Source organism: Pseudonaja textilis, chromosome 15 (genome assembly GCF_049901715.1).
Source record: "Pseudonaja textilis isolate UNSWEBS1 chromosome 15, rPseTex1.2, whole genome shotgun sequence".
NCBI classification, from domain to species: Eukaryota; Metazoa; Chordata; class Lepidosauria; order Squamata; family Elapidae; genus Pseudonaja; species Pseudonaja textilis.
This window is the reverse complement of record NC_142004.1, coordinates 936,710-958,014: the sequence shown is the minus strand read 5'-3', so window position 1 is coordinate 958,014 and position 21,305 is coordinate 936,710. Positions and strand designations below refer to the sequence as shown.

Sequence of the window (21,305 nt, the reverse complement as noted above, 5' to 3'; positions counted from 1 at the left end):
CCAGAAGGCAGCAGCTCTGCCCGGGAGCATTGCGGGGCGGGGTGGGGGGTGGAATTCCCGGGCAAGCGCCCCTTCCCAGCGTAACGTGTGAACGGGGCAGGAGGGCAATGCGGGGCGGCCGGGCTCGGCGAGAGGCTCTGCGCCCGCCTGGCTCGGCTGCCATTGGCTGTCGGGAGGCGGACGGCCGCCCCCGGGCCCCTCCCCGGCCGAGAAAGCGGGTGTAAAGGCCGCGGCGGAGGCGCTCCCTCCTTCCCTCCCTCCGCCCGAGAAAATGCTGCGCCTGGCCCTGCGGAGCTCGGTCCGGCTGCGCCTGGGGGCGCCGCTCCGCCTGGCCTGCCAGCCCCTCTCCAGCGCCGCCGTGCCCGCGCCCAACCCGCAGCCCGAGATCGCCTTCAACAAGGTGAGGGGCCGCCGGGGACCCGGGCCTTTCCGCAGGGGGACCCGCGCGCCACGGGCCGGGCCAGAGAAGCTCCCCGGGGCTCGGAGGGCAGGAGTGGGCGTGGGGGCCCGGGAGAGGGCGGCCATTCCGGCACGCCCCCGCCTCGCTCCGAGAATGTGGGCCGGGGGCGGCTTTGAGGGTCCACCGGCCTCGCCCCCACCCCCCACCTCGAAAAAGCGAAGGAGGCAGCGCTTGGGAGCCCGGCTGGTGGGCGGGGGCTCCTTCGTCCTGGGGGCCCCCGGCGGGCGGTGGCTTTGAGCCGAAGCTCCCTGATCCTGCAGAGGCCGGATCGCCCCCCCGTCCCCCGCAACTTCTGGGCACAGTTGGGCACCCCCGGCCCGCGACTAAATCGCGCATGCAGAACCGATGCAGACATTTCAAACGTGCGTCTGGGACCAGGGTGGCGCCCCGCATTAGCCTGTTGCAAAACAGGCGCTGGACAAGCCGCAGTCAGGCCCTCTCTGGCCTGGGCAACGGCTTGTGGCCACCCAGTGACATTTGAATTGGCTCTGTCTAAATCGTTGGGACACAATCGTTGGTGCCTCGGCTCTCCTCTTCGTGTGGCCGCCTTCAGTTCACTCTTGCCATTAGTCATAACAGAAGCATTGGGTCTCTCCGTGGCCAGATTAATTTCCCCAAAATTTGCCCAGGGAAGGACTGGAAGTGAGTCAAGAGTAGGGTATCTCACCTCGGAATTAGGATTTAGGTTCGCTAGGAAAAAATATTCCTCAAGTTTTTAAATTACTGCAAGCAACGGACAATTGTTAGAGCTTGGTGGAGATCATGAATTCACAGGTGTGTGGAGGTTTTGCATATTAGTCTTGTATTTACTGATTGTGAAAGCAAAGCATTTCCCATTGATTGTTTATTGCCCATTGTTCCAAAACAATCACCGAAAATAAGGGATGAAGGTTCCTCTCAAAGCCTGAATTTGTTCTTCTGACTTGCAGATTTTCATCAACAACGAATGGCACGATGCAGTCAGTAAGAAAACCTTCCCCACCGTCAACCCCTCCACGGGGGAGGTCATCTGCCAGGTGGCAGAGGGCGACAAGGTACATATATCGGGATAACACACGCCCCACTTCATCCGTAAGAGAACTCGGTGCCACCTGCAGATCTGATTTTGGAAAACTTAAGTAGGTGGTTAAATTGCTTCCTCCCCTGGTTCAAAATTTGTGGCTATCCTGACAGGCGTCCCCTATCAAAAGCCTGCAGTGAGACCCTCCAGGGAATAAGTTTCCAAATCGTTTTGAGTTCTCTCCAAGAAGGCGCTCTACTCTTTAAGCATCCAGGCCGTAGCTGAGGGTGTGTTGCAACGCCAAAGGTGCCTGGGCTGGCTCTTGCCAAAGACTGTAAAGCAATCCATCCTGAGGTTGCTTTAGGCAGCTTGCCCAAAGCATTGTAAACGTTCCTGAATCTATCCAAGGATCAGCCTTTACATGGCTGCAGCTTGGCAGCCAGACTGGCCTGTGTTCACTGTTTCGTAAGCTACGATAGGGGAAGTTGAGGCAGCAATAAGGTCAATCGCCAGCAGGAATGACACAGCAGAAATCGCCCAGAATATCAGAAGCAATTCGCTGAAGGAGGCTTGGAGAGCGGGTGAGGAACAACTCCTTAGTGGAGATTAGAAATAGGGAACGGTGGAAAGTGCCGCCTTTACTGTGTAGAAAATAATTAACCAGGTTGATATTTAAGCGTCTGTACTCCATCGGACAGCTGCAGTACTGGCAATATAGAGTAGCACTGCAAATGCAGACAAGCAATCGTGAAAACGTGGCCCAGATTAAAGCACCTCTTCCGTTTGGTGATCAGAGGGTTTGGGGCAGCCTTTGTTCGATGAAACCCGGCGTTGTTGGCTGGGGAATTCTGGGAGATGAAGCCCACGAGTCTTAAAAGTTGTCAGGGTTGGAGACCCCTGGATTAGCCAGTTCTGGGTTTGGTCTGCAGCTTTGGTGTCTTTTTTGACCCTCTGACCGGCTAACAATGCACAGGTCCTCACGGCCATTTTTCTCGCAACATCACGAAGGACTCTCTGCTCATGATAGCCTCCCTCGGTTCCTTTCCAGGCCGATGTGGACAAGGCTGTGAAGGCAGCCAGAGATGCCTTCAAGTTTGGGTCTCCTTGGAGAAGGATGGATGCCTCCCAAAGGGGCAAATTACTGAACCGACTGGCTGACCTGATTGAAAGAGACCGGACCTATTTGGCAGTATGTATGGGGCGGCTGGGGAGAGGAGTTGCTCTGTGCAGGCTCTGCTGTCTTCTCAGAATCTCCCTTCAGAACTTGGGTTTATCAATGCTGGCTTAATGTTTCTTCCTAGGCTCTGGAAACATTGGACAATGGCAAGCCATACGCAATCTCCTACCTGGTAGACTTAGATATGGTTATCAAGAAACTCCGGTAAGAATTAACAAATAGATTCTCAACTGTTGCCAAGTGCAAGTTAGCACTTGCAGATTTTCAGGGAAAGTCATGTTAGTGAAATATAAACATTCTGCTCTTATTTTCTGGCAGTTAATAATAATACAAGATATTTTTTTTTTACACTCAAGTAAAGCTGAAATAAAACTGGAATCTTTCTTTCCTCTAGAACTGGCAACGGGAAACAAATCACATGATTTGTTCAGCCAAGTGCAGAAATCCTTCCTCCTACTTGAAAAAGAGTATCTGAAAGGATTAAAGTTAAATTTGAAGGATTTCCTGAGCTTTTGGTAAAGGGCAACTGTTCCCTTCCCAGTTTTAAAGCTGAGCATAAGGAAACAAACATTAAGCAGGGATCGGATAGACTGTATCTATACAGTATTAAATAATATTTATATATGGAAATGTTGCAACACTTTTAGGATATTTGCTTGCATAATAACCACTTTGCAATGACCCTTCTGCCCCACTGCTCTTTTACATATTTAGGTTCTCCACCTGTGAATTATAACCGAAATAGGTTGGATGATGAGTTATTAAATGTATAAACTTCAGTGGCAAATCAAACAAAATCACAACTGGCCTGTATCCTTGCTTCCAATCCTGTTTCAGGAGTGAATTTTCATCAACAATTTCTGCAAATTTGTGTTGGGGCTTTTGTGGTTCCAGGAATACCTGTAATATTTTGATGGCTTTGCTCCAGGTACTATGCAGGTTGGGCTGACAAACTGCATGGGAAAACCATCCCTCTGGACGGAGACTTCTTCACTTATACAAGACATGAGCCTGTGGGCGTTTGTGGACAGATCATTCCGGTAAGTCAAGCTACCCACAGCGGATCAAAAGTCCTCTCTCTTCTATGAGGGTCGAAATGGGGAGCTTTTAATGTGATCATTGGACGGAATAGAAGTAAAGATGACGTGTGGTTAGTACTGTCCTCTTCTCTGACCTATGCAAGTCTTATTTAAGTAACCCAGATTTTTAAAAGGATCCTGAGCTGATGTTTGTTTTCCTAATAGCTCTCCCAAATACGTTGGCTTCCATTTCCGTTGCTCAATGCTGTTATCTGATCTCCCGTTGACCTTTGCGTTCCCTTTGGGATTATGGTCTGACAAATCTTCTGATTGTTGGGGAGGGAAGAGAAGGGAAGCCCAGTTCTGCGAGAAATGAATTCTGCAATCCAACACAATGTTATCAATGGATGTAGCTGACCTTAAGATTTTTGAGTATCTACACATTTCTTTTTCTTGTAGTGGAATTTCCCGTTGCTGATGCAGGCATGGAAGCTTGGTCCCGCTCTGGCCACAGGGAACGTGGTGGTGATGAAGCTGGCTGAACAAACTCCCTTGACTGGCTTGTACGTGGCCAACCTGATCCAAGAGGTGAGAGAGGGGCTCCTGCGCTCATCTGCTTCCCTCGCTTGGATTGTGGGGGACAGATTTCTGTCATTGATGCCACCGTGTTTTGTATTTGGTCAGATGACCTAGCAATAAATCTTGATCTGTCCACTCAGGAAATGAGGTTCTCTGGTGTCTTCACAGGCTGGATTCCCACCAGGCGTGGTGAACATTATTCCTGGTTATGGACCTACAGCTGGGGCTGCTATATCTTCTCACATGGAAGTGGATAAAGTTGCATTCACTGGTTCCACCTCGGTGAGGAACTAAATAGTTATGGCCTCTTGTTCTCTTTCAGTCTTTGATGTGATAAATCAGATTAGTAAGATTTTGCAGTGATTCTCAGAGTGGGGTTTTGGTTGCCCAGAACGAGGAGTCATTCATGGCCTCAAGGAATCTTGGATCTACCTTGATCCAATAGAGGGACTTTTGGCTTATGTCTTTCGCTACTTCTTGGGATTTTAGGAATTGCCCCCAGGAATAAAATCATACTCACTGCAGGTATCAGGAATGATCTTTATTCCCTTAACCAGCCATTAGATGTCAACTTAAAAAGGGTAGAGTGATGTCTTGTTGCATTGGGAAAGACAAAACAAAGCCACTTCCCTTGCTGGTCTTTTCCTCAAGTATAGCTCGTTCTACTGACCGATAGAAACGTCTTGATTCTTAAACTGTACAGGTTGGGCACCTGATCCAGAAGGCTGCAGCAGACAGCAATATGAAGAGAGTGACTCTGGAGCTTGGTGGGAAGAGCCCAAACATCATCATGTCCGATGCTGAAAGTAAGACCTTCTTCCTGGAGGCAGACAGGGGGGTTGAGTTGCATCCGGAGGGGGATTAGCAGCTCCAGTCACCCCAGCGATTTGGATAAGCTCTTCACTGAAATGCATTTTGTGTACCCCATCAGTGAAGGTGACAATATCCCAATCCATTGGCCCAGTTTAGAAAGGGCAAAGGCATTTCAGGTCAGCCTTCTTCAGCCTTTATGTACTTTCCTCAATCCTGACTCTGTCGGACTGAGGAGGAAAACAGGAGTTGGAACACGCTGGGATTTGAAACCGGTCCAGATAAAGGCTGGTTTGCTGAGGCAAGAAATAAATTAGTATCTAATTTCCAGATGGGAGAGAAATTAAATCCACTGATTAGGGTTACTACTCTCGCTGCAGTAATTAGAGAGACCGTTTGGAGGATTTTCCGTCTTGTTTCTAATGGCCTCATTTGGATGCTTTCCATTCTCTCTTCTTTTTTTTTAGTGGACTGGGCTGTTGAGCAATCTCATTCTGCGTTGTTCTTCAATCAAGGCCAGTGCTGCTGTGCTGGATCCCGGACCTTTGTCCAAGAAGATATATATCATGAGTTTGTGGAGAGGAGCGTGGAGAGAGCCAAGTCCAGAATAGTTGGGAACCCATTTGACTTCCAAACTGAACAGGGGCCTCAGGTGGGAGCCAAACAATTCCAGTCTGCCACCATCCGCTCTTTCGGGAGCTCCTTTAAAAGAATATCTTGGATTATAGAAAAATGGAGCCATTGTTCCAGACAGGAAAAACAAAGTCCTCTCAGACACTGTACATTGTACAAAAGACATCTTTTCGTTAACTTAAAATCTTAGCCTTTCTTAAAATCTAATCAGTAAAATCCTTGTGGGTTAAAAAACGAAGTAAAAACTCACAGAATGAAATTATAATGATTTCCCCAGGGCTACTGGCTTTAATAACTGCCATTGTTGCAAACTTCAGCATATTAAATGCTCGGTGAATTTTTGTTCATACAAGCAGATTTGTAGACTGAACTGATGTGCTGACTTTTTGTGGTTCCTGAAGGTGGATGAAACACAGTATAAGAAGATCCTTGGATACATTGACAGTGGAAAAAAGGAAGGGGCAAAATTACTTTGTGGTGGGAGTCCTGCAGCAGATAAGGGCTACTTTATCCAGCCAACTATCTTTGGAGACGTGCAGGACAATATGAAAATAGCCAAAGAAGAGGTAAGAATCATAGCATAATATATTTCTAATTTATGCCTTCGTGGTGTTATATTGATTCACATTATGTAACCAGGTTGCTGAATTCCACTTTCTTAAATTTGTATCCTTATATGTGAGATGAGGGAGTAGTATAATATTGGAGAAAATCCTATTATATAAATACATTTTAATCTTGCAGATGTTTTTCTTTTACAGATTTTTGGGCCTGTTATGCAGATCTTTAAATTCAAAACCATTGAGGAAGTTATCCAGAGAGCAAACGAAACCAAATACGGGCTGGCGGCCGCTGTTTTCACAAAGGATATTGATAAAGCAAACTACATTTCTCAGGGCTTGCGAGCTGGGACTGTTTGGTAAGCCCTTAAACTTAAGAATGGAACTCAGAAGGAAAAAGCAGAGGCTCACATGTGCTGTCTATGCTGCAGTCCCCAACCCATTGGAAGTATAATTTTATATATATAAAATGTGTGTGTGTGTGTGTGAGTTCCCACATCACCAAGGAGTACTTGCCCTCAGATTGTCAATGTATGCATTCAATGCAGCTTTTAAGTTTACAGTTCTAATGTTAATTTGTTAAAACTTTGTATAACAAAGGATATGCAATCAGTAACATTTCTAATGCAAAGTTTCTTTTGCAGGATCAATTGCTACAATGTGTTTGGGGCACAGGCTCCATTTGGAGGGTTCAAAGAATCTGGCCAAGGGCGGGAGGGCGGAGAATATGGCCTGAACCCATACCTGGAAGTAAAAACGGTAAGTACCCTCCCAATTCCTGCCTTTGAACTAACATCTTCAGATCAGGTTAGGTCAAATACAAGGAAGCCTTTTTTAACCTTGATTCTAATCAGCGCCCATCTGTGATTTGCAGACCTGCAACCCAAGTAACAGAACGTCTCGTCTTGTTACTTAAATAATCATGTATTTATTTCCTTTTAAAAGTCCTGATTTTGCTTTGTCCTAGGATGGCAACTTTTAGTTAGTACCATATGATTTACTAGATAGATGTTGACAATTCTAACAAAGCATAATGGATATTATTTTTTGAACTGTAAGAAGTCTGAAACATTAAACCAAGTTTGTACACCTTATTTGCCTTCCCAATAGGAGGTTAGGATAGACAGTGGTTGATAAACAATGGTTAGGAGTATAATTGAGCCCAAAATTTTATTGCAAACAAGAAAGTAAAGTGAATTTTGCTCCATTTTACAACCTTTCTTGACGCACTTGTTAAGTGAATCATTATCGTTGTTAATAATACAGTTGTTAAGTGAATCTGGCTCCCCCAGTGACTTCGCTTGTCAGGTTGCCAAAGGGGAATCACATGACCCAGGGACGCTGCAACCGTCATGAGTCAGTTGCCAAGTGTTGGAATTTTGATCCCCTGACCCTCGGGATGCTGCAAGCTCCCCATGGTCGTTAAGTGTGAAAAACGGTCGTAAGTCACATTTTTCAGTGCCGCTGTAACTTCAAACGGTCACTCAATGAACTGTTGTAAGTTGGTAACTACCTGTAGATGGGATTTCATGTTTTTCACTCTTATCTTCCTGCTAGGTCACCATCAAAGTCCCACAAAAGAATTCTTGAAGAGGAAATACCCGAAACCGTCCATAAACGTCACCCCATGCTTGGTAGAAAAAATTAATGAGGGATTGAAGAATTCTACATTAGGAAAGAAAATCTGGCGACTCACAGATTGTACATGTAACCAATGATTAAGGCGTCTTTATTTCTCTGCTTAAAACATTAATTTTCTCAAGGCCAAACATTTGTAATTAAGAGCAAGGAAAATTGAATATTCTTCACTCCAATGTAACCCGAAGAGAAGATCTATAGAAGCAGGCTACTCTTGAGTGTTGTAAGACACCTCTTCCTATATTCTTTTTGTACTTTTTCTAATACATACAAGATTTTACGCTTAATGTATCTTTGTATTGCATCGGTCCAGAGCTGCTTCCGATGAGATGGGAGGTATATGAATTTAAGGAAGAAATAAACCTGCTTCCCGAGGCGAGGGCTCCAGGCGGCCAAGGGCCAGGATTTGGGGAAGAATCTGGGGGCGAATGTGGATTCCCTAAGTGCCCCCCCCCCCATCTTTTCTGGCTGGTTGGGCAGCCGCAAAAGCTCCAATGAAATCTCCTCCTGCAAATGACTCCCGACCTTTGTAAGACGCCTGTATTTCGTCTCCCAGAATCCCCTGCCCTGCTAAGAATTCTGGGAGTGTGAAACCTCCACAAGGTTTGGAGAAGCTGCCCCGTGCCGTGATTTACCTAAATCGACTTTTAATCGTTTTGCTTCCTCGGATGATGCTCATTAATAAATAAATAATCCAGTTGCACAAGAGCAGGGATACAACATGACAGATATAACATAACTCTATTATATCATTCTATTTATATTTAAATTAATATTAACATATTACATCACATAATCGAGCATCAAATTCTTCAGGGCCAAAGAGTGAAATTCTCACCTACATCAGAAACTGGCAAAGGGGGGGGGGGTTTAAAACAGACACGGAATTATAGAAAAAAAAATTATAGAATTATGATATATATATAATTATATATATATAATTATAAGAGAATTATAAGCATTCCAGATGTTCTTAATAGAGGCAACCACTCCTGAAATTAGGGCCGTGCTTTTGATACATTTTTCGGAGATATTGGGCGGCTGTTTGGCTTTTCTGGTTGTTTGGGAGGAAAGATATTAATTAATCCTACCTGAAAAACATTCTACCTGAAATTAAAAGCTCGCCTGTCAGTCACGCCTCTCCCCAAAATGGCGACCAACCTCAGAGCGGTTCCCCTTCGTCCTGCCACGCTCGAGATCTCGCGGGACGTCCCGCGCGACACCTCGCGAGAATTGGACAAACGCGGGCGCCGAGGAAGGAGATCCGTCCCACCCACCAAGACCGCGAAGGGGCGTGTCCGGAACGCAGCGAGATTTCCCCGCCCCTCCCTCGGACGAGGCAAAGGCTGTCTCCTTCCCTCAGATAACCCCGTCCATGACGTCATCCAAAGGCGCCACCCCGGCGAAGAAAGCCCCGGGGGAGCCTTAACTGGAGAAAGAGAAGAAAAGAGGGAGGGGCTTCCGAGGCAGGGCGTCGCGCGTAGGCACGGGGCTGCCCCGGCCACCCGCCTGATTGCTTTGTTCGCAGAGAGCGTCGGCAGCGGCCAAGCTGCCTCGGGATCGGCCCCGCGCGGCTCGCTCGTCAAGGCCGCGCGGAGACAAGGGGATCCGGCAGGCGGCGGCTGCGGGGAGCGCGTCGGCCGCCCCTCTTGAATCAGGCGGGGCTGCCCGGGGCGTGGGGGAAGCGGAGCGGTGGCCATGGCCAGCGGCTGCCCCGCGTCAGTCGAGCCCCGGCGGCCGGGCTGAGGCGGCTGCGGCCCTTTCCTCCCGCCGCCCGTGGCCTCGCTCTTCCCCGCCGCGAGGAGAGGGCTCCCGGGCCCCCGCTTCCCCGCCGTCCCGCTCCCCTTCCTCGGCTGCTGGGCGGGGATGAGGCGGCAGCCCGGCGGAGGCGCTGGTGGTGGCGGCGGCGGTGGCGGCGGCGGCGGCGAAGGGGGAGGCGGCAGCGGCGACGGTAGTGGAGGCAGCGGGGACAACGACGCCGACGACTCCGACTTGGAGGGGCGGCCCCCCGCCTAGCCCCCCCGGCGCGCCCCCCGAGCCCCCCGAGCCGGGCCTGAGGCGGCGGCGGCGGCGGAGGAGGAGGATGTCGGAGGAGCCCGACGCGGAGAGGATGATCAAGGTGGGCGCGGGGCGAGAGGACCTCTGAGCACGTGCAGAATCCCCTTCTGGGGCTGCCTCTGCGGCCGCCTCCCCTCTCTCCACCCAGGACACCCCAAACCCTGTGGCTGGTGGCCGGTAGAGGAGGGGGATTGCACGCCCCCTCCCATCTTCCCCAGCCTTGCCTCTCTTGAGTTGGACTACTGCTCCCATCATCCCCAGGCAGTGCCCTTGTCTTGGACTACTCAGCTCCCCTCATCCTCAGCTGGCACCCAGACCCCAGTTCCTATAAGACCAGCCCGGGGAGAGGGGGAATCGGACTGAGCCTCCAAATGATTTTGGGGGTAGGGTTGCTATTCTTGTCCGAATTTATGGCCCCTGCAGCTGGGGATGATGAGCCTTGTAATCCAGCAGCCCAGACTGTGACCCACACAGAAACTCTATAGTGCTGCCAGCCTCTCGGTTTTGTTGTGATTTTTAACTACTACAGGTGGGACTTCTTACCTGGCACTGTCGGCCTTTCACTTTTTTCCTCTCCTTTGCAAAACAAACAGGAAACTTCTATTTTGGAAGACTACCACATTAACTGGACTCAGAAGCTGGGAGCTGGAATCAGCGGTCCAGTAAGGTAAAAAATCTTTATTTATTGGTCCGGGATTTAAACTTGGGGGAGAGCTGTGAAATCTTGGATTCTTGAATTAAGGTGTGTATAGAAATCAAAGGTTGCATTGGGACATCCTTTCCTTGATATTTGCTATCAGACAATAAATGCAGCCATAAGTCAAAGTCTTCCACAGACTCCCATTAACCAGGTGTTTTTACTGCTGCCTGCACAGAGTCTGCATCAAAAAATCGTCTCAAGAACGGTTTGCACTGAAAATCCTTCTCGATCGCCCAAAAGCGAGAAATGAGGTACAGTATTTTATGTATGGAAAAGTTTTGGAACTTTGGCTGGCTGGGGAATTCTGGGAGTTGAAGTCCACAGGTCTTAAAAGTTGCAAGGTTGGACGTCCTTGAGGTTAGACAAAGCGATTTACCGTTTTAAATCAATAAAACCTAATATTCCAAATGCTAAAATATTGTTGCAAAGCATAAAAGAACTCACAATGAATGTCTGAGTATAACCTCATAGCACAACGCCTTGTAATGAAGCCTGGCGGTGCCCTTAGCTATTAAATTGGCTCTGAAAAGATAAACAGACCTAAATATATTCCCGGAGCATTCCCGGAAGGATTTGCTTAGGAATTTCTAAAATTGAGCCCAGAAAGATGCTGATAGCTTGGCATTTATTTATTGAAGAAACTGATACGACAGCAAGCGACTTGTGATTCTGCTTGGGCAAAATTATTAATTTACTGGCAAGAATGGCCTTGCTTGAGCCTGTCATCTTCCAGTCCAAAGGAGGCTCTTTCACTCAATGCCAGAAGCCGCCTGAGATTCTCCTTAAGGCCAGCACGATTCCGCACAGGGTGGGACAGAGTGGCAGATGGATGAGTTTGGGGCTTGTTTTGATGATGCCATCCAGAGTAGCTCTTTTTTTTTTTTTTTTTGCATTATTAGAAACTCCATTTTGCCTTGTTGGCCTTCAGGGCAGTGGAGCTGGAAAGATCTGGCCTTCTCCAGTTCTGCTGAATCTGACTTGTCAAAAGGGCAGAGGAGAGGTTTGGCCTGGCAAACCGGTTAGTTTCCTGCCCAGAGCACTCAATCCACTCCGCTGCACTTTCCTGGGGGTGGTGCTTGATGTTGGCCTTTCACTTAACTTAAATCTCTTCTTGCCTGACCTTTTGTCTAATTCTATCCTAGGCCGTGAGTTTTAAACTCCGGGTTTTGCTTCACCACCTAATTTTAAAAAGACAAAGATCTCAGATCTTAGAGCCAGCTAGCATTCAACCACATGGGCATCTGGGCAGATAGAATTCCTTTCTGGCTCAGAAAGCGCACTCGGTTGCCACGTATCTGAAATGGTATCTCTTTTCGGGCAGTTGGTCGTGGAAAAAGAAATCCCAAGCTGACCGTAATTCTGTTGCCCTTTGCTTCTTATGAATAGCTATCTAGAAACGCTTTGGATTTCTGTCCTGTTAGAGTAAGGGACGGGAGCATTTTGAGGGCCGAGACCAGAGGCCCTGGGGATTCAGTGGGTTTTCTCCCGTTTTGCACCAGGTCCGACTTCACATGATGTGTGCGACACACCCCAACATCGTCCAGATTATTGAAGTCTACGCGAACAGTGTACAGTTCCCCCATGAGTCCAGTCCAAGGTGAGATGGCACAGGTTCCTTCTGGAGCCACCGCGTCCTCACAAAACAGGACTTCTGTTTTGCGTGTAAGGCGACTCCTCCCCCCACGACTACCTCCAAAAGGTTATTGCCTGGAAGGGAAAATGAGGGTGACACAGAAATAAATATGGGGTTGGACTGTGGTTGCAGGCTTGACCACAGAGCACATGACAAGCCAATGGTGTTTTTTTTGTCCAGGAGAAGGAGAATGGTGGCTTTCTTTCTTTCTTTCTTGAAATGGCATTGTTTCGGTGGCATATTTATGGCCCTTACCTTCAAATTGCAAGTCCATTGCGTTGCTTTTTCTTTAAGCTGCCCTGAGCACTGTAGTTTCTGCAGAATATTTTCCTGGGGCTCTGGGGCAGAGGTTTTTCTGAATTTTCTTGATTTTAAACCGGAATCCTTTGAAAACCAGGTCTCGACTGCTAATTGTCATGGAGATGATGGAAGGGGGTGAGCTGTTTCACAGAATCAGCCAACATCGGCACTTTACGGAGAAGCAAGCGAGCGAAGTAACAAAGCAGGCAAGTTTTAACCCTCCCACAAACCTTCCTATTCTGCCCTGGTACAAGCAAACAACATGGGATAAAAGAACTATAGAAGAAGAACGATTCCCAGCAGGTGGATTGGGGAGAGGCAAGCTTTAAAACAAAAATTAAAAAAAGAAAAGCAACGTTTGGCCCTCTTGAAAGATTACCTGCTTCGTTATAATCCCAACCTTTGTTTCCCGGGTTTTGATGGCTGAGGGGGGTGCCTTCTTTTCCTTTTTCGTATAAAAGGGTGGGTGAGGGGATACTTGAGGGATTGGTTGAGTTGCCCGGGAGAAGCCCATGGGTTCAGCTGTGCCACCTATTCGCCCTGGAGAATGAGAGAGGAGAGGCTCGTGGGTTGTGACTGTGCGGTGCCTCGTGTTTCGTGTTGGGTTCTCTACACATCCGCCTTCCCTACCCTCGAGCTGCGTCGGGGCACATTCCATAGTTAGAGGCGTCATCGCTCAGCTTTCATTCTGAGGATCACGTGGCTTCTGGGTGGTTGGCTTAGCCCAAGGCGGGGAGCCGTCAAGCGCAGCCAGTTCCCTCCTTGTAAAAAAGCCAACTCCCCCCCCCTTTTTTTTTTTATTAAATGGGTTTCCTCCCCACTCCAGGATTGCTAAAACTCGCCTGCTTAAAATTGGAGCCAGAAAGGAACAAAACATCCCGAGCAGGCTAATCGGGGGGTTGAATTTGGAAGGAGCCCATAGGCCCCGTAGAAGCAGCCGGCCCTGAGGGGCGGCCCATCAACGCCTCAGAAAGGGTCCGGGGACCATTTCCTGATCCCTTGTCTCCCCCCACCCCTTCTTTTCCAGATTGCTTTGGCTTTGCAGCACTGTCATTCTTTGAACATTGCCCATCGAGACCTTAAACCTGAGAATCTTCTCTTCAAAGATAATTCTTTGGTAAGGTGGATGTTGATTGGCCTGGGTGCTGGTTCTCTTTTTTGTTTGTTTGTTTGAACTATTCACTCAGTGCGAGCAACGCGGCCTCCCTTCCTCTCCGGTTGTCTCCCGGCCGCAGGAGAGGCAGCTTCCTCCCGCCAGCCCACGGGCGGCTGTTCCTTCCGACTCCTCCTCTTTCCTGGCTGCTTCATGCCGGGATCCTTCGGTCCTGGGCCATTGGCCATCCGCTCCCCAGGGCTCCCTCCCTCCCTGTCGATTCTCTTGGCTCTGGTATCTCTCTCCCTTCCTTCAGCAGCCCCAGAAACCTTTCTGAGAGGTGCTCCGTGCTCCGTGCTCTGACGCTGACACGTTTCACCTAAGCGGCTTGTTGCTTGCTCTAGGATGCTCCCGTGAAGCTCTGCGACTTTGGGTTTGCCAAGATAGACCAAGGTGACTTGATGACCCCACAGTTCACTCCTTATTACGTAGCACCTCAGGTAAGGGCCTCCTCCTTCCCGGGGCTCTCGGGGCGTCTTTTCACGGGCCCCTGTGCCATGAGATCTGAGGCCCCTGGCTCTTTCCCCTTTGCCCAACAGGTCCTGGAGGCACAAAGGCGGCACCAGAAAGAAAAGTGTGGCATTATCCCTACCTCACCCACCCCCTACACTTACAACAAGGTAGACTTCTGGGCCCCCGGGATGCTCGGCCGGCTGTGGCTCAGTTGTGCAGAGGGGATTTTCCTCCTGGGTGGGGACCGGCATCCATCAGAGACCAACGTTTCTGATCGTTTGTTCGTCCCTTCCCTTCAGAGCTGTGACTTATGGTCCCTGGGTGTCATCATTTATGTGATGCTGTGTGGGTACCCACCGTTCTACTCGAAGCACCACAGCCGGACGATTCCTAAGGACATGAGGAAAAAGATCATGACGGGAAGCTTTGAGTTCCCGGAGGAAGAGTGGAGCCAGATCTCAGAAATGGCAAAAGACGTCGTGCGCAAGTAAGCGCGTCCTGGGAGCCTTGGCCACTTCTGGTCCAACTCGGCTGCTGCTGCCGTCGTCTTCTTCTTCCAGCCAATGTTGGGCCAATGGCCAGCAGGGCTTTCGGCCTCCGCTCGCTGCTTTTAGGAGCGTCCAGCTGCCGCCCACCAAATAGCTGCAGTCAACCTCCAAGCGGGCGGGGGTGGGTGGGGGGGTGTCCAACCTTAAGACCTGTGGATTTCAGGTTTCAGCACGGCTGACTGGGGGACTCTGGGAGTTGAAGTCCCCAGGTCTTAAAAGGGGCTGGAGGGGTTGGAGAGCCCCGCCTTAAAGGGTCAACGGAGTGATGGATCCGTTTCTTAAAAACCCTCAGGCTGCTGAAGGTGAAGCCAGAGGAGAGACTGACGACGGAAGGCGTCCTGGATCACCCTTGGCTCAACTCAACCGAGGCGCTCGATAACATACTGCCTTCTGCTCAGCTGATGATGGACAAGGTCCTTTATGGCTTATTTGCAAAGAAGTGGTTTATTTAGCATGCAGGGGAGTCTGTCGCCTAGTTTGAGCTTTTCCTTCCTTCCTTCCTTCCTTCCTTCCTTCCTTCCTTCCTTCCTTCCTTCCTTCCTTCCTTCCTTCCTTCCTTCCTTCCAGGGGCCTAGAGGTTCCAGCAAGGTCCTCCTTCCTCAAACCTCAGGTGATGCTTTTTGAAGTAAAGGAGTGGAAACCCTGGGAGGGAGTTGCAGTCGGAGCCTTTGCAAATGTTACTCCCATCCTCTGGCTTTCCAGTTGATGCTCTCAAGCTGATTTTTCTTTGGGGATCTTCCCAAGGGGCTCTTGGCCCCGGAGGGGGTCCCTGCCTTGTGCTCAAGCCCGTCCTTCCACCGCAAGTTGAAAACCCGAACGATTAACTGCTGTTCTCCAATCCTAACAGGCCATGGTTGCCGGGATCCAGCAGGCACACGCGGAGCAACTGGCAAACATGAGAATACAGGATCTCCAAGTGAGCCTCAAGCCTCTGCACTCGGTCAACAACCCGATTCTGCGGAAAAGGAAACTGCTGGGGTGAGCGTTTGAGCAGCTCCTTCTGACGGTAGGAGGGAAGAATGGAAAAGAATGGCGGGTGGGGAAAATATTTAGCCAGGCCCGGACATGCCCCAACCCTTCCCTGCTTCGTTGTGGTGGTTGTTTTCAGCACAGGCTAATGTTGTTCAGAAGGCTAACTGGGAGGAGGAGGAGGAGGAGGAGGAGGGTGTCCCTGAATCTGCTGTGTTACTTGCTCTAGCACAATTCATGTTTCTCTCTCTCGCGCGCTCTCTCTCCTTGCAGAACAAAACCAAAGGAAAGTGTGTACATCCATGACCCTGAGAACAGCGGCAAGGACTCCAACGTTGCTCTGGAGAAGCTACGGGATGTGATTGCTCAGTGCATCCTGCCACAGGCTGGTAAAGGTGGCAGATCCTAAGATGAGACGCTTTTGGGGGGGCATGGTGGGTGGAGAGGTGCTGCAGCTGCCGAGTCCTTTTCAAGCTTTTTCTCCAGCAAAAGCGCCCGGGTGATCTGGAAATCAAAATTCCTGCTCTTGGCCTTGGTTAACAGACCAGGGTGCTGGACTCTTGATTTTTTACTTTAAAATAATGAACTTCTGTGTTTTGTTCTGGCTAGATTTTGAGGCGGGTCAAGAAAAAGTATGAGATGATTAACTTGCAAACAATCTGAGTAACGGCAAATATTTTTTTTAACGCCCAGTTCTTTGTTTCAAAGAAGAATTTTAAGATGCCTGGGGGTGGGTGGGGTGGGGGGATATTTCTCTAGACATGGAAGCACAATATAACAGGAACCAGGCAGAGCCCTCAGAGGGAAAGGATGGCAGACTCTCACTGAAAACAACCAACTCTTGATTGGATGGGACTTTAAGTCACGGATTCTCCCCTTTCCAACACCTTCACGGCATCCTTTTTCCCTCTCCGATCCCTTATCCTGCCCTCTTCTGACCACTTGTGGTTGTTCACTGTCTTCCCGCTTTCCGCAGCCTCTCAGAGTATTCGGAAGAGGGGCAGTAAAATAATTGCGCGAATCCAAATACCTGGTCTTTCTTTTCTTCAACCTTCCTTCAGCTTTGATTTTGACAGCCGTTTCTGTTGCATCTCCCAGACGAAAGTTCAAGTTTTAATGGTTTTGAAATAACTCCAGCTTGTCAATAAAAAAAGTCTTAGAATGCTCAGGAGATTTTTTTTCTTTTCTTCTTTTTTCTCTGTTCTGGACCAGGAGAAAATGAAGATGAGAAACTGAACGAAGTTATGCAGGAAGCCTGGAAGTATAACCGGGAATGTAAATTACTCAGAGACACCCTGCAGACTTTTAGCTGGAATGGTGAGTAATCCAGATCCGTTTAAGGGTCACGACAGCACAAGCAAAGAATGAAGTCTCTCCTCCCCACACTTATCCTGAGAAGGGGGCTTGTGTCATGGGGGGGGGTGAAAACTGACAGCAATTAAGAGGTTGGGGTTTGGGTTTTTTTTGGAGGAAATCTAGTTTAGTTGTAATTGTTACAGGATTCTAGAATTGCGCAGGTATTGGAGGAAGGGGTTCCAGAGCAACTTTAGATTTGTAACCTGGAGCAAACACCTCTTGTTAGTCTGATCTCTTTCTAAAGTCCTGCCAGCTTTCAGTGATGATTGGCAAGCAAACTGATTCCGAAGGGTCTCCCTTTCCCTCTAGCCTACAGCTCCTGTTTGGGGTCACCCTGTCTCCCTTTCCGGCCTTCATTCTTGTCCTGATCAAGAAATGTGTTCCGACAGGCTCTTTTTTTCATCCATTTCTGTTTTTCACTTGATTGCTTTTGACAAAAAGAGGGCTGGGAAAATATCCACAGGCCCCTCACATCCTGGACATAAACTGTTTCAACTCCTACCCTCAAGATGACGCTATAGGGCACTGCACACCAAAACAACTAGACACAAGGAGAGTTTTTTCCTGAAAGCCATCACTCTGCCAAACAAATAATTCCCTCCACACTGTCCAACTATTGACAAAGTCTGCACTACTATCACTATGAATTCTCCCATCGCTCCTTATCGCCATCTCCTCCCACTTGTGACTGTATGACTGTAACGTTGTCGCTTGTATCCTAACGATTTATATGGACTGCTTCCTAGTATGACTTGATTGCTTATTGTACCCTATGACGATCATTAAGTGTTGTACTTTATGATTCTTGACTCTTGACGGTTGTTTCTTTTATTTTATGTGCACTGGGAGCATTTGCACCAAAGTCAAATTCCTTGTGTGTCCAACCACACTTGGCCAATAAAAGAATAAAATAATTCTAATCTAAGTTCACTTCATTCCACTTTTAGGTAGAGGATTTACAGACAAAGTGGACCGGCTAAAACTGGCAGAAATAGTGAAGCAAGTCATTGAAGAGCAGACGGCCGCCCACGAGTCGCAGTAGTCAGAGCTGCTTGTTCTTATCAAATCACACATACTCTCACCCATTTTTTCTTTCTTTTCCTTTTTTTAAAAAAAGACCACTTTGTGAATTATCTGTTAAAGCAGGCTTGCCCAACTGGGCGCCTTCCCAGATGTTCTGGCTTGGGATGACAAGGGCGGAAAGCACCCAGCTGAGCAAGGCTGCTGTAAACTGTAAAAAGGTATTTTTTATGTAAATTAATAAGTCATAATTATTTCATTAAATTTCCACGCAGCTTGAGAAATGCTGTATAGATGTAGATAATGAGAATCATTGGTACTGTAATATTTTTTTAAGAAACTCGGTTCCTCAAAATTATATATATATATATATATATTATATATTACATGATTTTTACGTAGGCCTTCATTCATGATTTTAAATGGGGCAAATGATTGTGTTCTCCTGAGTATCCAGATGAGGCAATATCTCTCCAGCTGCCTGTCACCTGTAGGGCACCAGCTCGGTTCTGGGGGTCTCCGTTGGCCTTCCGCTCAATAAATTACTTGAAGAAACCAGCCAGAGAAGTATGGGCAACTCAGCTGCTTGGTGATTCAAGGCAGCCCTATAAAAAGTGGTGATCGTTTAAAAAATAGCCCTGTGTGCTCTTGAGACTTATTTTCTCGAGCCAAGGGTTACCTTTTCCTCTGTTTTGTACCACGAAGCAAAGGAGGACAGAAATGGTAGCTTGTGGGTTTTTACCGGTTCAGCCAAGAGAGGAAGGTGTTCTCTCTGGCAACAGACTTGCCTTGGAAACCTGGGGACACAGCCCCACAGAAGTACCCCAGTATCGTTCCCTTTGCGCCCCCCATGGCTGCTGAAATGCCGATCCGAGGTTATATGCGGGCTTCTCACTGGCCACCACGACTCTGTGGTTTGCTATTTCTGGGGTGGTGGTGGTTTTTTTTGTTTTTTGTTTTTAATCCTTCCTGTTGGTCATATCATCCTTGCCCGGCTTCTATTTCTGCTTTCTGGGCTCATCCCTCGAATGCTTTTCTTGTGGACTTTGTGTATGGCGGCTGCTGGTTGCATTCTTGCAGTTTTTATCGAGAGCCATTTGATGGGAAGGCCTGCAAGCCTCTGGCTTTCGTCTTGCTTTTAGTTCTTTAGTTTTTAACAGGAAGATTTTGCCGCCAGGAGGGCGGGCTGTTAGGAAAGCTAACATCCGGAAAGCCGGAATCTCTTGTCTGTAGTGCCCGTTCAGTTGATAATCTCAGGACTTTCCATCTGGTCTGCTAACGTGCAAAGAAACGGGATGGGGAAAACGTTCTTTGGAGATGCCCACAAGGATAAATGATGCCACACCAGAGAAGGAGCCTTTTAATATGGGGAAACAAAGTCCTCGGCTAGAAAAAAACCAATGCAGAAGTAGGGAAATGTTTCTCCTGCTCTGCAGAAGGTGAAGTTTAGCCCCAGCTTGTCAATAATTTCCTGCTGCAATTAATTTCTTCAGTCACTCTGAAGCAGAGCGCTCTGGTCCTTCTGTACATACAGTGCTTTCCCCACCAAGGAGGCCTGTGAGGTGGCGTTTGGTTTTTCTGCGGCAAGCGGCATTCATGGCTTGGAAAGTATTTAATAAGCCTCTTCTTTCTGAGGCTTCCCTTCCTCTCTTTTCTCTAGCTTGCGATCAGTTTTTAAGGGTTGGACTTTGGCTGATGGGAGTAACCGACCACAGCCGTGGGGTCCTCCTGTTTGTAGAAGTACCGTATGTAAAGTCATTCTTGGCCTTGCCTCAGTCTCCCCAGCCGGTCGTCCTCCAGCTGAGGCAGGATCAGAAATCCCAATAATTCCCTGGTGGTCTCCGCTTTCCACGGGGAGGGGCTGGATCCACACACAGCTGCTCCCAGAAGACAGCCCCCCCCACCCCACCCACCCCGTTCCAACCAGTTTCATCTTTTATGAAGATGACAGGGAAGCCAAGACTGCTGTCAGAAAATGACGCTGAAGATGAAATACTTACTTGGTTTTATTTAATTTTTGTTCGACTAGTCTTGATAATTTTTTGAGATTATTATTTTTTAACTTTTTCTCTTGTCCTGCCATCGTTACTCGTTTGGGTGTGGCTCAGGTTCTGGGCTCTTTGGATCAATGATTCTTTCCATCTGTTGCATGTACTGCTAATTCTCGGTGAAAGTAGGAGAACCTCTCAATCTCTCTCTCTGGCTCGACTCAGCTTTGGGGAGGCTGCGGTGGGGAATAGCTGTGGTCACCACTTTTCCTCTGTAGGCAGGGTGGCGGGAAGCATCTTCTATAAAAACACTCGATGGTCCTGGATTTTACTGGGCTTCCCTTGCAAAGGTTTTCATGTTCATCTCCATCTTTCTTGTACCTGTGGAAGGAAAAATCAGCACTCTTGCTGATGAGGGGCAAAACCTCCGGCGATGATTGTTGATCCTTAGAGACAGAATCCACGAGAAGGTGTTTTGAGAGCGGGAATGGCGTTGCGCATGTATGTTTTCGGCCATAGCGTAGCCGACTTCAGCTGTTAGGCTCCGTCCCGCCTTCCTCATGGTCGTTTTGCTTTCCTCACTTTCAAGCATTTTGCTGTATCACGGTTTTGTTTTTCGAATCAGTATTATATGAATGTAAATATTATGCATTGGTGTACATAAAATAATTTTAGTAAAATTTATCGAAGTTTCTGCCTCAAGTTTTTTTAATGTCTTTTTTAAATGTCAACGAGTTTGGGGTTGTTTTTTTAAAGGTAATATCAGTTGGCAGGTAACCCGGTTGTGTCTTTGCTGTCTTACAGCATTGATTCTTTCAGAGTGAATTTGCAAGTGAAATCGATTTTGCATCGCTTAAGGCCATGGCCTGCCTGTCTGCATAACATTTCTGCCCTTGAGTTTTGTTGGGTAGCTCCTTAATCTAAGTCAAAAGACTGAGAGTCGTCGTAGTAGCTGTTTCTTCATGGATGAGCACAGCTGATACTCTTTTGCCTTGTGGGCACCTGTCTTTCTATAGTCAATTCTGTACCAATTAGGGAAGGCATAAAATAGATTGGGCCACATGAATAACAATGAGCCAGCCCCTTTGATTATTTCATCTCACAAGGCCATGGAATAACTGGAAAGGGTTGACTAGATCCTCAAAGGCAGAACTGGAAATTTGAAAAAGAGCAAGGATGCCATCCAATTTTTGAAATAAAAAGAGAAGATCCAGGTATAGCTTGGTCCACAATTTCAACCCTGAAATTTGC

General features: G+C 48.1%; 2 protein-coding genes across 3 annotated transcripts; both read left to right on the top strand.

Moving 5' to 3' along the window:
* Positions 1–208: 208 nt before the first annotated feature.
* Positions 209–8,163, top strand: ALDH2 (aldehyde dehydrogenase 2 family member). The gene is made up of 13 exons (XM_026719469.2): positions 209–400; positions 1,390–1,494; positions 2,509–2,649; positions 2,762–2,841; positions 3,566–3,677; positions 4,116–4,244; positions 4,404–4,517; positions 4,939–5,041; positions 5,513–5,697; positions 6,080–6,244; positions 6,440–6,597; positions 6,883–6,997; positions 7,796–8,163. The coding sequence occupies exons 1-13, from the start codon at positions 272–274 to the stop codon at positions 7,826–7,828; spliced, it is 1,569 nt and encodes a 522-aa protein (XP_026575254.1). The 5' UTR covers positions 209–271; the 3' UTR covers positions 7,829–8,163.
* A 1,186-nt stretch (positions 8,164–9,349) lies between these two features.
* On the top strand, positions 9,350–20,738 carry MAPKAPK5 (MAPK activated protein kinase 5). 2 transcript variants are annotated; one of them, XM_026719470.2, is made up of 14 exons: positions 9,350–9,995; positions 10,528–10,601; positions 10,810–10,885; positions 12,134–12,231; positions 12,665–12,773; positions 13,595–13,684; positions 14,065–14,160; positions 14,260–14,340; positions 14,473–14,660; positions 15,014–15,134; positions 15,569–15,699; positions 15,964–16,085; positions 16,903–17,007; positions 17,994–20,738. In XM_026719470.2, the coding sequence occupies exons 1-14, from the start codon at positions 9,960–9,962 to the stop codon at positions 18,086–18,088; spliced, it is 1,422 nt and encodes a 473-aa protein (XP_026575255.1). In that variant the 5' UTR covers positions 9,350–9,959; the 3' UTR covers positions 18,089–20,738. The 2 variants fall into 2 exon arrangements, with proteins under 2 accessions (XP_026575255.1, XP_026575257.1); XM_026719472.2 differs by having other exon boundaries at positions 9,355–9,995; positions 15,964–16,079.
* The last annotated feature ends 567 nt before the right edge of the window (positions 20,739–21,305 follow it).